Below are 13443 nucleotides of genomic sequence, written 5' to 3'. Positions count from 1 at the left end.
GCTGGCCTTCTAGGCAGAGTGGCAAACAAAAAGCCATATCTTAGACTGGCCAATAAAAAGAAAAGATGGGCAAAAGAACAGACACTGGACAGAGGAACTTTGCCTAGAAGGCCAGCATCACGGAGTCGCCTCTTCACTGTTGAGCCTGTAATCGAACCCACAAATGCTGATGCTCCAGATATTCAACTAGTCTAAAGAAGGCCAGTTTAATTCCTTCTTTAAATCAGAACAAGAGTTTTCAGCTGTGCTAACATCATTGCAAAAGGGTTTTCTAATGATCAATTAGCCTTTTAAAATAATACACTTGGATTAGCTAACAACGTGCCATTGGAACACAGGAGTGATGGTTGCTGAGAATGGGCGTCTGTACGCTTATGTAGATATTCCAATAAAAAACAGCCGATTCCAGCGATTATAGTCATTTACAACATTAACAATGTCTACACTGTATTTCTGATCAATTTGATGTTATTTTAATGGAAACAAAAAAGTGCTTGTATTTCAAAAACAAGGACATTACTAAGTGACCCCAAACTTTTGAACGGTAGTGTATTTCCTGTTCTCCAAGCGTAACCTAAATTCAGCCTGCATTGTCACACGTCAGTTTGTCACCGAGGTATATGCTACAGTATATTATTAGGATTTCTGGGGTGGAATGCCCCTGCTTGGCATCTTTTTTTACCCCCACAGTACCTCGATACTGACCATTTTAAGTATGAGGACAAGATAGGAATATCTGTGCACTTTTTCTGTACATACAAGTTAATGACTGTCCAATGCACTGCCTGACCTTATGTACAGTAGACATTTGTATTACATTCTCTTGAATGAATAGGTGCTTTTTTTCATCAATGCGGCACCTAACACTATTGGAATAAATACGATAAATGAAATGGATGATCAATCAATGGATAGAGGAGACGGAAGCAACGAGTCCTGCAGCATCACATCCCAGGGCACGCCTTCAAATTGGCCAAGGGTGTCGGGATAATAGAGGGGATCGGTTCGGATCCCCTGCCTCAGAACACACACTTACTGTACATCCATTACATAGACACAACAAACATTTTCTTGCCGGATGGTTGTTGGTTCATCACACATTTGGAAAAAGGGATAACTAGTATTGACTGAAACAACTCCAGATTCAACTCAGATGATAAAATGTACGAGGAGAGCTAGAACAAAAACATCCCTCTTTCACGTAAGGACCAATACAAGTCGGGTTCTGTTCGATTTGGTGGCTGTTATGTTTAGGGTGTAGAACCACAGACTGGGTGATGCTGCAGTTCAAGCATGTGAATTAACAACCCTCCTAAATCTTGCTTGTTAAGTCCAGCTTTGACCAACCCAGTTCATTCCAGCTCAGCTAAGTCAGATACAGGGTCATATTCATTATGCCACACAGTAGCAAACCACTTTCTAACTGAAAATGAAAATCAATGTTCTTATTGGACAAATTCATGTAGTACCTCCCCGTTTCATAACATCCCAAATGAACACTACCCATGTCTCAGTGGTGGTTGGAGGGGCTGGGGCCCGGTGTTGTGTCTCCTTGGGGTAGGGCTCCATTGGGCTCCAGCAGGCTGTCTATGCCAAGGTAGCCCAGCAGGATGTCACTGCGGCGGTGGGACAGGCTCAGGATGTCTTCGGCTAACGACTGGGCCGAGGTGAAGCGCACCTTGTCGTGGTCAAACATATCTTTCAGGTACTGCACTATTTGTTGCTGGAGAAGAGAAAAGGACATTGGTGAGGAATGTGCTCATAAGAGATGTCATTTTGCAGATTTATTTCTAAGAAAAATGGAACTTGTTTTCCACATGAATTTCCCTCCTGAAAATCTCTGTCGAATTTAGTTAGACTGGGTAAGTCACTTGGTAGACTGTCCACGGGGATTATGATATTTGAGAGATTAAGGCATCGTAGAGATCAGCGTGATTAAACTGCTGATGTAAAGTAAAAAGGACAGACAGATGGAAGGATGCAGACAGACACACACACGTGAAAATAGTAAATTAGTAGAAAATAACAAAGTGGTGACATGTGACCTCTAAATACTGCTAGTAGTAAATTGGAGACAAAAATTTAGGATTAAAACTCACCTTGAAGATGGTGCACACCTCACTGAGGTGCTGTCGAGGCCCCAGGAAGCCAAAGGCCAGGACGGGGCTGACCTGTTCTGATATGGCGTAGAAGTGGGAGATGAAGCCGTCTGGAACCATCAACAGACGCCGCTTGGCCTTCAGAACGGACCAGCACGCAGTAGCCAGGGCCTGAGAAACACACATACAAAGTATGGTTTATTACATTTTAACCAATGGTATAGTTGCAGTGAATGCTGTAGACCCTGTTTTCCATGTCTGCCTGTGTAATTATATTTATGCTGTGTAATGCTTGTTGTGTTTGTATTGCAGTTGTAACAGCTAGTATCACTAGATCATGTTGACTATAGGATTGTGGGTGTCTGTCTCACCGTCTCCTTGAAGCTGTCAGAGAGCCAACGGTTCCTGAGCACGGCCACAACGGACGAGGGCGGGCTCTCCAGGTCATCAAAGGCATCCATCAGGATGAAGTCCAGCACGATGTCAAAGAAGTTCATAACCACCACCTGGTAAAGGTCACAGATCATACGAGGTCAGGAGCTTTAAAACACAACTAGGTCATTTATTCATCAAGGCACACCATAGAAAAACAAGGGTTTTTCTTACTGGTAGAAAAAAAATGGTAGTCTACCTGTATCAGTCTGTTTGGTTTGCAATGAATATGGCCCAGCTTCAAGCCACATGTAAAATGTGAGAGTTCATGAGTTGTCAGGCACTAAAGTCAGTCTATCAAGAGTGATTTATAGACACAGATTCTTCCTACAATACCTTAAAATAAATCACCAGAATCTCTACAAACACTTTCATTCATGTTTGGAAAAAAAAGAACAAAGGAAAAGTGTCTCACCCCTCGCCCCTCCAGTTCCATCCTGCTGACTGGCCAGGTCTCCTCTCTCTGGGTGTAGAGAAGCATGTCCTCATAGGTTTCCAGGAAGGCTTTGGGACTCTACAGGTGAAACAGGAACACAACCAACTCAATAAAAAAGCCAATCAGAGGAGTTCATTACAAAGTAACATGTTCATAGAGAAGAGTGTTGGTGAGGAGCCGCCTGTCCAGTGCACGGTCTGTCCAGTACACGGTCTGTCCAGTGCACAGTGGGAATGAAATTTGTTTTTTTATTTAAAAAAATCCATGTCAACGGACAATAAAGTTGCAATGTATTGTCTGGGTTAGTGTTGCCACCTTGTTTGCCTTGGTCATGAGTCCTGTGATCATCTGCTTGCCGGTCTCCATGAAGAACGTCCGGTGAGTTTCGTCCAACAACAAAACCTGTCAAAACAACAACCACTGAGGACGTCAGCAAAGATGACCAATCTTAGTCACATCAAATCCATAGAGACATTATCCATATACAATTGAAGTCGGAAGTTTACATACACTTAGGTTGGAGTCATTAAAACTAGTTTTTCAACCACTCCACAAATTTCTTGTTAACAAATTATAGTTTTGGCAAGTTGGTTAGGACATCTACTTTGTGCACACAAGTCATTTTCCCAACAATTGTTAACAAACGGATTATTTCCCTGTATCACAATTCCAGTGGGTCAGAAGTTTACATACTCTAAGTTGACTGTGCCTTTAAGCAACTTGGAAAATTCCAGAAAATGTCATGGCTTTAGAAGCTTCTGATAGGCTAATTGAAATCATATTAGTCAATTGGAGGTGTACCTGTGGATGCATTTCAAGGCCTACCTTCAAACTCAGTGCCCCTTTGCTTGACATCATGGGAAAATCAAAAGAAATCAGCCAAGACCTCGGAAAAAAAATTGTAGACCTCCACAAGTCTAGTTCATCCTTGGGAGCAATTTCCAAACGCCTGAAGGTAACACATTCATCTGTACAAACAATAATACGCAAGTATAAACAGCATGGGACCACACAGCCGTCATACCGCTCAGGAAGGAACTGCGTTCTGTCTCCTAGAGATGAACGTACTTTGGTGCGAAAAGTGCAAATCAATCCCAGAACAACAGCAAAGGACCTTGTGAAGAAGCCGGAGGAAACAGGTACAAAAGTATCTATATCCACAGTAAAACGAGACCTATATCAACATAACCTGAAAGGCCACTAAGCAAGGAAGAAGCCCCTGCTCCAAAACCGCCATAAAAAAGCCAGACTACGGTTTACAACTGCACATGGGGACAAACATCGTACTTTTTGGAGAAATGTCCTCTGGTCTGATGAAACAAAAATCGAACTGTTTGGCCATAATGACCATCGTTATGTTGGAGGAAAAATGGGGAGGCTTCTAAGCCGAAGAACACCATCCCAACCGTGAAGCACGGGGGTGGCAGCATCATGTTGTGGGGGTGCTTTGCTGCAGGAGGGACTGGTGCACTTCACAAAATAGATGGCATCATGAGGAAGGACAGTTATGTAGACATATTGAAGCAACATCTCAAGACATCAGTCAGGAAGTTAAAGCTTGGTGGGCAAAACTGGAAAAGTGTGTCCGAACAAGGTGGCCTACAAACCTGAATCAGTTACACCAGCAGCTCTGTCAGGAGGAATGGGCCAAAATTCACCCAACTTATTGTGGGAAGCTGGAAACAATTTAAAGGCATTGTTACCAAAAACTAATTGAGTATGTAAACTTCTGACCCACTGGGAATGTGATGAAATAAATAAATAATTATCTCTACTATTATTCTGACATTTCACATTCTTAACATAAAGTGATGATCCTAACTGACCTAAAACAGGGAATTATTACTCGGATTAAATGTCAGGAGTTTAAATGTATTTGGCTAAGGTGTATGTAAACTTCTGACTTCAACTGTACCAATAAGTCATCTTCAGTAAGGATTTCAGACCTGGAAGGCTTGTCTCACACAGTGGAGCTTGGCTAGGAAGTCTTGGTCACCGTAGCATTCTAGCAGCTCAGTTCTGAGGAAAAATATGGAAATCAGAAATGTGAATAGTTAGATCATTTTAACAGAAATATACGGTTGTGAGTAACACTAAACAAATAGTAGTATTTGTTTTCTTCTACGAGCTACGATGGATTTTCGCTGGCGCAATGGGATCTATGGAATAGTCCAAAAAGTACAAACCCCAAAACTCTCCCATCTGGCACTCAATCAAGTGCACAAAAAAAAAAAAAAAAAAAAAAAAAAAAACTCTACTATTTTAACCCAGGTCCAGTACTTAGCTAGTCCTTACCGGAGCTCTCGACAGGGCACGCTGCCGTTCTGGACCAGTGACACAGCCTCGTCGTAAAGAGCAGCGGGCCTCAGAGGCTGACACACCTCCAGAGATAGGTTGTCAAACAACTGCAGAGTAAAGAGGGAGAGGCACAATCCTCAACACATGTTCATAACATAGGATACATGATAGTCATATGAGAGAGACTGTGTGTGTGAGGGAGAGAGAAAACGTGCGTGATAGGGTGAGTGAATGAGAGAGAAAGAGAAACTAACTTCTGCTGCTGAGAAGAAGGAATCGTCAGAAGTGATTGTAGTGGCATCGTCTTCACGCATTCTACTCTCCAAGTTTGGCAGGATGAGTGTTCCCTCACTCTCTGACAGGACGACAAAGCAAACAGTCTGAGCCACAACAAGGACTATGTAAGTCAAATGACCCATTATGGATAAATGCTAAAGCTACTGTCAACATATTTGAACTAGCTGCATGCTAATAACAACAACAAAAATCAACAGATTTGCGCTATCGTAGCATGTTAATTACCAAAGTCTGCCAGCAGGCTATCTGGGGGAATAGTGGCACCAAAGTCCTCCTGTAGGTGGTAGGCCCTGTGCAGGAGGGTCTCCAGCTTCTCGGCAAAGACCTTGTTACGTGATTCAGACTGAAACCAAACAAATCCCTACATTAGTTGATTAATTCAAAATCACAGTGGACCTCCAGGGCTGGAGTTGCCCATCCTTTCTCTGAATTTTTAAGGAAATAGAGGCTGGTGGAGGAAGAAATCCGATGGGCTCATTCAATTCCACTCTAGCAATTACAATAAGCCCGCCCTCCGATTTTTAATGTAATGGTAGGTGGATTTGTGAGAGTGCTGCTTGCTCTTGACCAGGGCTCAGTTGAGAATGAGATGCATATCTCAATAGGACTCACCTGGTTAAATAAAGGATAAATAAAAGTGTACCGTACCGTTGAGAGTGCGATAGTTCTGTGGCATACCGTGGGCAGGTTGGGGCAGGCCGCTGCCCCCTCCAGGGCTAGGCTGGTACTGGCTTTGGAGGCATTGGAGTGGGTGTGGTGCCGGATGTTCAGGGCCTGCTCCCACTTCTGAAGGGCCTCCTCAAACAACTCCATACCTGGGAGAGGGGAAAGATGTGATCAGGATAACATAGAACATCTGGGATTTTGGCTAAGGGAAAGGTCAGTTTCAATAATATATGAATGATAAATGCCAGAAAAGCAGGAATTAATCAGGAAGAACGGCATTCCTGCTAGGTGAGGGGGACCTTAGGGTCTGTTCCTATTCCTTACCCTTTCCACCAGAGTGTGCAGTGCACTTGTAAAACCGATGCTTATATCAATCCAGTGTTTCTTTACATGCATGGGCGAGCGGGAAAGAGCAATTGTACATATGGGGAAAATACAGTAGGGAGAATGGAACACAACCACAGCTTAATGTCAGTCCTTAGTATTATGATGCATCATAAAATGACAGGATGAGTGATGCTATCCTGCCAGGTTGGTTTGATAATGACATCTACGTGCTGGGAGGCCACCCAGGTGTTTGGTTGTCGAGGAAGGATAACGGAGTCTAGCTGAATTACAGAGATGTCTTTGTCCAGGTGTTAGTTTTTCCATTAACAGTGCAAGAAATACAGCATAGTCAGATGTAACCCTTTATATCAATGTCCCACTTCTATTCTTCCTCTACCAAGGGTCCTCATAGCCCCTTTCATTGAGCCAAACAGTTATTTTGAATGTCAAATAAGAACTAATTCCACTTTGGGAAATACTTTTCCCCATTGGTGGGCGGGTAGCCTACATTAGAGTTTAGAGTGTTGGGCCAGTAACTGAAAAGTTTCTGGTTCGAATCCATGAGTCGACAAGGTGAACAATCTGCCCTCGAGCAAAGCACTTAACACTATTTTCTCCTGTAAGTCGTTCTCGATAAGAGCGTCTGCTAAATGAATAAAAATGTAAAAGCGCACCAAACACTGTCTCAGTTTGCTATGGACAGTCCCCTTCGCTGAATCTTTGAGGGAATCCATGAAGGGGTATTATTACCAATGATGTACAGGTTCTCTGCGTTTGCGTCCCCCATGGCTCCCGACTCCTCCTCCACAGGCTCTGCCTCCCAGGGAGTCGACGGATTGGCCGACTGGTTCGGAGAAGTCGGGACTCGCATCTGTGACAACAAAAAGACAATAACAAATTGAAATCTTGAGGGGCCATGGACCACAAGGGTCTAAAAAGAGTTAAGTGAGGTAAACGATCCACTGAAGAAGAAGAGTGAAATCAGAAAAAACTATGTTAAAATGCTCGTCAAAGACTATAGCTCAGCGTCCAACACCGTAGTGCCCTCCAAGTTCCTCACCAAGCTAGGGACCCTGGGACTGAACACATTCCTCTGCAACTTCCTGAGAGGCTGGGCGCAGGGTGTGAGAGTGTAGGCAACAATACATCTGCCACGTGAACCCTCAACACAGGGGCCCCTCAGGGGTGTGTGCATCGTTCCCTCCTGTACTCCCCGTTCACCCAAGACTGAGTGGCCACGCACGACTCCAACACCATCATTAAGTTTGCAGACGACACAATGGTGGTAGGCCTGATCACTGACAAGACAGCCTACAGGGAGGAGGTCAGAGACTTAGCAGTGTGGTGCCAGGACAAATGACCTCTCCCTTAACGTCAGTAACACCAAGAAGCTGATTGTGGACTATAGGAGAAAGGAGAGAGTACGCCCCCATCCATATCACTGGGGCTGAGCTCCCTGCCATCCAGGAGCTCTAGAGCAGCGGAGAAAGGCCCAAAAGAATGCCAAAGACAACAGCCACCCAAGCCATAGACTGTTCACTCTATCATCTGGCACCAGATCATCGACTCTGGGACCAACAGGCTCCGAGACAGCTTCTACCCTCAATGCATAAATCTTCTTAGACATAAGATTGCTAAATAGTCCATTAAAAATGGTTACCCGTGCTATCTACACTGACCCTACACACTCACACTTCATTGACACTCCCACACATACTTATATTCACACACAGACACACACTTTTACACATAATTTTCTGAGTCTACTCTGTTCTTTATTTTACGCTAATTATGTTCTATCCTGATGCCTAGTCACGTTACCCTGCCTTCATGTACATATCTACCTCAAATACCTTATTATCTATCCTGATGCCTAGTCACGTTACCATGCCTTCATGTACATATCTACCTCAAATACCTTATTATTATCTATCCTGATGCCTAGTCACGTTACCATGCCTTCATGTACATATCTACCTCAAATACCTCGTACCTCTGCACACTGATCTGGTACTCAGACGCCTTGACTTTTTCCACTTTGTTATGTTACAGCCTTATTCTAAAATTGATTAAATAAAAATCTCAGCAATCTACACAAAATACCCCATAACAACAAAGCGAAAACAGGTTTAGAAATGTTTTAAAATATATATATAAAAAAATATTCAGACCTTTTGCTATGAAACTTGAAATTGAGAGCAGGTGCATCCTGTTTCCATTGATCATCCATTAGATGTTTCTACAACTGGATTGGAGTACACCTGTGGTAAATTCAATTGATTGGACATGATTTGGAAAGGCACACACCTGTCTATATAAGGTCCCACAGTTGACAGTGCATGTCAGAGCAAAAACCAAGCCATGAGGTCGAAGGAATTGTCTGTAGAGCTCCGAGACAGGATTGTGTCAAGGCACAGATCTGGGGAAGTTTACCAAAAAAGGTTCTGCAGCATTGAAGGTCCCCAAGAACACAGTGGCCTCCATCATTCTTAAATGGAAGAAGTTTGGAACCACCAAGACTCTTCCTAGAGCTGGCTGCCTGGCCAAACTGAGCAATCGGGGGAGAAGGGCCTTGGTCAGGGAGGTGACCAAGAACCCGATGGTCACTCTGACAGAGCTCCAGAGTTCCTCTGGAGATGTTGTCCTTCTGGAAGGTTCTCCATCTATGCAGCACTCCACCAATTAGGCCTTCATGGTAGAGTGGCCAAACGGAAGCCACTTCTCAGTAAATGGCACATGACAGCCCGCTTGGAGTTTGCCAAAAGGCGCCTAAAGACTCTCAGACCATGAGAAACAAGTTTGTCTGGTCTGATGAAACCAAAATTAAACTATTTGGCCTGAAAGCCAAGCATCACATCTGGAGGTAACCTGGCACCATCCCTATGGTGAAGCATGGTGGTGGCAGCATCATGCTGTGGGGGTGTTTTTCAGCAGCAGGGACTGGGAGACTAGTCAGGATCGAGAAAGATTAATGGAGCAAAGATCCATGATAACCTGCTTCAGTGTGCTCAGGACCTCAGACTGGAGGCAAAGGTTCACCTTTCGACAGGATAACGACCCATAGCACACAGCCAAGACAACGCAGGAGTGGCTTCGGGACAAGTCTCTGAATACCCAGCCAGAGCCTGGACTTGAACCCAATCTAACATCTGGAGAGACATGAAAATAGCTGTGGAAAGACACTCCCCATCAAACCTGACAGCACGAGAGGATCTGCAGAGAAGAGTGGGAGAACCCACCCCCAAATACAGGTGTGCCAAGCTTGTAGCGTCATACCCAAGAACTCTCGATGCGGTCATCACTGCCAAAGGTGCTTCAACAAAGTACTGAGTAAAGGGTCTGAATACTTATGTACAATGTGTTATTTCAGTTTTTTAAACCAGTTTTTGCTTTGTCATTATGGTGTATTGTGTGTAGATTGAGGGGGGAAAAACAATTTTAGAATAAGCCTGTAACATAACAAAATGTGGAAAAAGAGTCTGAATGCTTTCCCAAATGTACTGTATATAGCACCAGATTGATCTGGTACCTACTGTATATAGCTCCACTCGTATTTTATTCCTTGTGTTAGTTACTATTGTTACCATTTTTAAATTTGTATTTTTAAACTCTGCATCGTTGGGAAGGGGTCGTAAGAAAGCATTTCACTAAAGTCTACACCAGTTATAGTAGGCGCATATGAAAAATGTCTTTAATTTGAGTGATAGAAAGTAAGGAGAGTCAAACGTACAGAGGCTATGCTGTGGGATGAGCTTGAGTGTTTGCTGGGAGCCAGTGAAGAGATGCCGCTCATGGTTTCGTTGCTCCGTGTGCTGGGGCTCATCATCTGTCGCCCGGGAAACGGACCACCTGGGATGGAAACGAGACTGTTAGCTAACACTTCTATCAAAAAGGCATTTTTATCACATTAATAACTGGTATTCTAACCGTGATCATGCTGAAACAGCTTTCACATACAGTATCCACACAGCCTTATGGAAACACCAGCATGTCAATGAACCAACTTACTTGACTTAATCCGTTTTACTTCCTTGATGTCAATCAGCCAACCAACAAACACAACAAAATTATGAGCCAATTCTACAGCCTGATTGAAACCACCAGTAATCACATTGAAGTGAAACTCACCTCTCCTCAGAGATGACGGTCTCCCTGACCGGATCAACGCCTCTGGTATTCCCACCTGCTTCTGCTCATCTTTCACAGCTGTTGCCTGTTTCCGTTTCCTGCCGCGTCTCTTCATGTGGTGGGCGGTGAGGGCCAGGGCTACGCTCCCCAGAGCTGTGGCGAACAGCACCTTCTTCAGACTAGGAGAAAGCTTCAGCTGAGAGAATATGGACTGACAGGAAAAGAGATGGGGTGAGTGGTCACAACAAGCTAAAACAACTTGAAGCATATATGTTTATGTATCAAACGTGTTTCTTCGGTGTGTCATATGGGGGGAATTACAAATAAGTTACTTGCTAATAAAGAACAAATGTATGCTTTTTTTGGCAACATTCTTTGCAATGCTTTAAGATTCTTACAAACATATTCAATAGTGTACTTGAAAGTGTCTTCTTGGGGAACATTGTTTACCTGCCCAAAGGTGGAGTAGAGAAACACGGGGATCTCGGCCACAGTCATGGCCAAGGCCTGGGCGATGGACATCCCTTCTGCTCTTCTGATTGACATTTCAGTAGAATGCCCACAGAGCCTCCAACAACCCCTTTACATCAACCTCCTAAGGTGCTTCCTTCTCTGTTCTGCTCTGAGACCAGCCAGCCAGCCAGCACAGTGCCTGGTCGTAATTGGGCTGTGGTCAGCCACTTCTGAGTCTTGGTGGGTCCCTCCGGTCCAGCTTCAGACTGTAGCCGCAACCAGTGTACCGGAGTCCTGTCCACACTGGTTTTGGTGCCCGTCTCTCTTCTTCACTTATCCAAAGGCACCATGTTTCTCGATCCGTGCAAACCTAGAGGGAGTGTGAATTGTTGTCATCATTGCTACAATGAAGTGATATTGATCAGTGATAGTTAAATCTGACTACTTCACAAATATGTAATGAACTGTGACATAACATCGTCTCAGGCTATATAATGTAACACCCCAACAGCATCGAGAACAGAGTGAAGTAGACACACAGGCATTGCACAGGCCACCACGACAGCTGCAGTTACACTCTTAGCCAGCTAGCTAACGTTAGTTACTAGCCAGCATAGCATCAAAGAAGCACGACCAACTAAAAATGAGTAGAATTCCTCTAGAAGTTAACATGTTTAACGTTATTTTTTACTTTGACCAAATATTAACTCAAAAAAAGAGACCCTCACAGCCTAGCGCCAAAGTAGCATTAGCATCATGCTAGCTGACAAGCCGTCCCAGCAGGTTCACAACTTTCAAGGGTTATCATATTTGACAATAACCTTTGTAACATCAATAAGGTCTCTTCGGTTTTGGCTGCGAATGGAATATTACAAACCTGTCCTGATTGCTGACCAACCCCACTAGCCGGACATGCTAGTAAGCCAGCTAGGAACTTTGATTCGCGCACTGACAGCTACTGCTGGCTTCAATCCGGCCTGGCTGTCAGATCACTCAGTCAACGGTCTCCGATGGACTACAAAAAGCTGTCTAACCGTGTATTCAAGAGATTGCTAACCTTTTTATGGATAAAAAAGATACCTAACACAATAAATCATAGAATCATCCAAAAGCTACAAATGCACATTGCGCATCCAAAGAGCTGTAGAAGGACATTCAGCGGCGCATTTCACACACTACTGTGATATTTGCTTCAGGGCGGACACATTTGTAATTGATACCATGAAAGACCAATGTCTGTTGAGTATATGCGGGCACGTTCCTATTGTGGTCAATCACAATTGAGGAAGGAGGAGGGTGTACATTGGATATCCAATCGTATCAAAGATTGGGGCCTGACTCTTGCTTGTAACATGGCAAAAGTTAGGTGAAAAGTCAAAACGTTTCATCCAAAAATGGATCAATAGCGTTAAAGTATTCACATGTTTAACATTGGTAACGGATTGTTTATTTATTTTTAAACACACAATTGTGTTGTCAGAGTTGGATCTTTGCATAAAAAGCCATTTCTGTTTTAGGTCTTGTGAGATAAATATCTACTTTTGTCCTAAGTGTAGTGTGTAGACATAAACTGTTCCCAGTGCTGGTGTTCGTATTGGTGGTGGTGGGTTTTGACTAGATGGGATAACGGCAGTTTATGTCATAATTAACCAGAATAGAGAGCAATAGTAATTACATACTCATCAGCTAACGTTGCTTTTTGTGAATTTTGAAGCATTTATGTAGGATTTTTTTAAGCACATGAAAGGCATCATAATTCATAAAGATCACTGACTGATACTATGTCATATAACAAAACGTATAAGATATCCTAAGCCTGCGTTAACCTTATTTTCAGCGTTTATCCCCAACCCCTATTCTTTTCGCATTCATTTTCCCCATTGGAATGGCTGAACGAACCAGAAGTAACTCATTTCCGCTTTTTTAGGAAGTTACATGCTGGCGAGTGCTATTGACATTTCGGAGCAGGTTAGGAAAACTTACTCCGCAGGTTAGAATAATTAGGTTAAGGTTAGCGTTGGTTAAAATGCTAAAAATGTTGGTGATGCTTGTGCTGCAACCAATAAAGATAATCTGCCTGCTGCTCATTAATTTAATTAGGCAAGTCAGTTAAGAATAAATTCGTATTTACAATTACGACCTACCCTGGACGCAGCTGGGCGCCGCTCTATGGGTCTCCCAATCAACCAGAGACTATAGTGTCACCTCTTGCACTGAGATGCAGTGCTTTAGACCGCTGCGCCACTCGGGAGTATGATGAAAGGGATGTCTTGACTAGTATGGAGGATAGAAATAATTGACTAGTAT

General features: G+C 43.5%; 1 protein-coding gene across 3 annotated transcripts; it reads right to left on the bottom strand.

Moving 5' to 3' along the window:
* Window positions 1-302: 302 nt before the first annotated feature.
* Window positions 303-13377, bottom strand: miga2 (mitoguardin 2). 3 transcript variants are annotated; one of them, XM_024381735.2, is made up of 15 exons: window positions 13281-13377; window positions 11134-11506; window positions 10684-10894; window positions 10286-10404; window positions 7306-7426; window positions 6211-6377; window positions 5788-5905; window positions 5520-5620; window positions 5263-5372; window positions 4914-4986; window positions 3283-3369; window positions 2947-3045; window positions 2471-2605; window positions 2100-2270; window positions 303-1723 (listed from the first exon to the last, which is right to left on the bottom strand). In XM_024381735.2, the coding sequence occupies exons 2-15, from the start codon at window positions 11227-11229 to the stop codon at window positions 1511-1513; spliced, it is 1821 nt and encodes a 606-aa protein (XP_024237503.1). In that variant the 5' UTR covers window positions 11230-11506; window positions 13281-13377; the 3' UTR covers window positions 303-1510. The 3 variants fall into 3 exon arrangements, with proteins under 3 accessions (XP_024237503.1, XP_024237502.1, XP_024237504.1); XM_024381734.2 differs by lacking the exon at window positions 13281-13377 and adding an exon at window positions 12014-12340; XM_024381736.2 differs by lacking the exon at window positions 13281-13377 and adding an exon at window positions 12014-12340 and having other exon boundaries at window positions 304-1723; window positions 6241-6377.
* Window positions 13378-13443: the final 66 nt, after the last annotated feature.

The sequence above is a fragment of the Oncorhynchus tshawytscha genome, linkage group LG20 (genome assembly GCF_018296145.1).
Source record: "Oncorhynchus tshawytscha isolate Ot180627B linkage group LG20, Otsh_v2.0, whole genome shotgun sequence".
Classification (NCBI taxonomy): domain Eukaryota; kingdom Metazoa; phylum Chordata; class Actinopteri; order Salmoniformes; family Salmonidae; genus Oncorhynchus; species Oncorhynchus tshawytscha.
The sequence above is the reverse complement of the archived record's forward strand: the minus strand, read 5'-3'. Positions and strand labels throughout refer to the sequence as shown.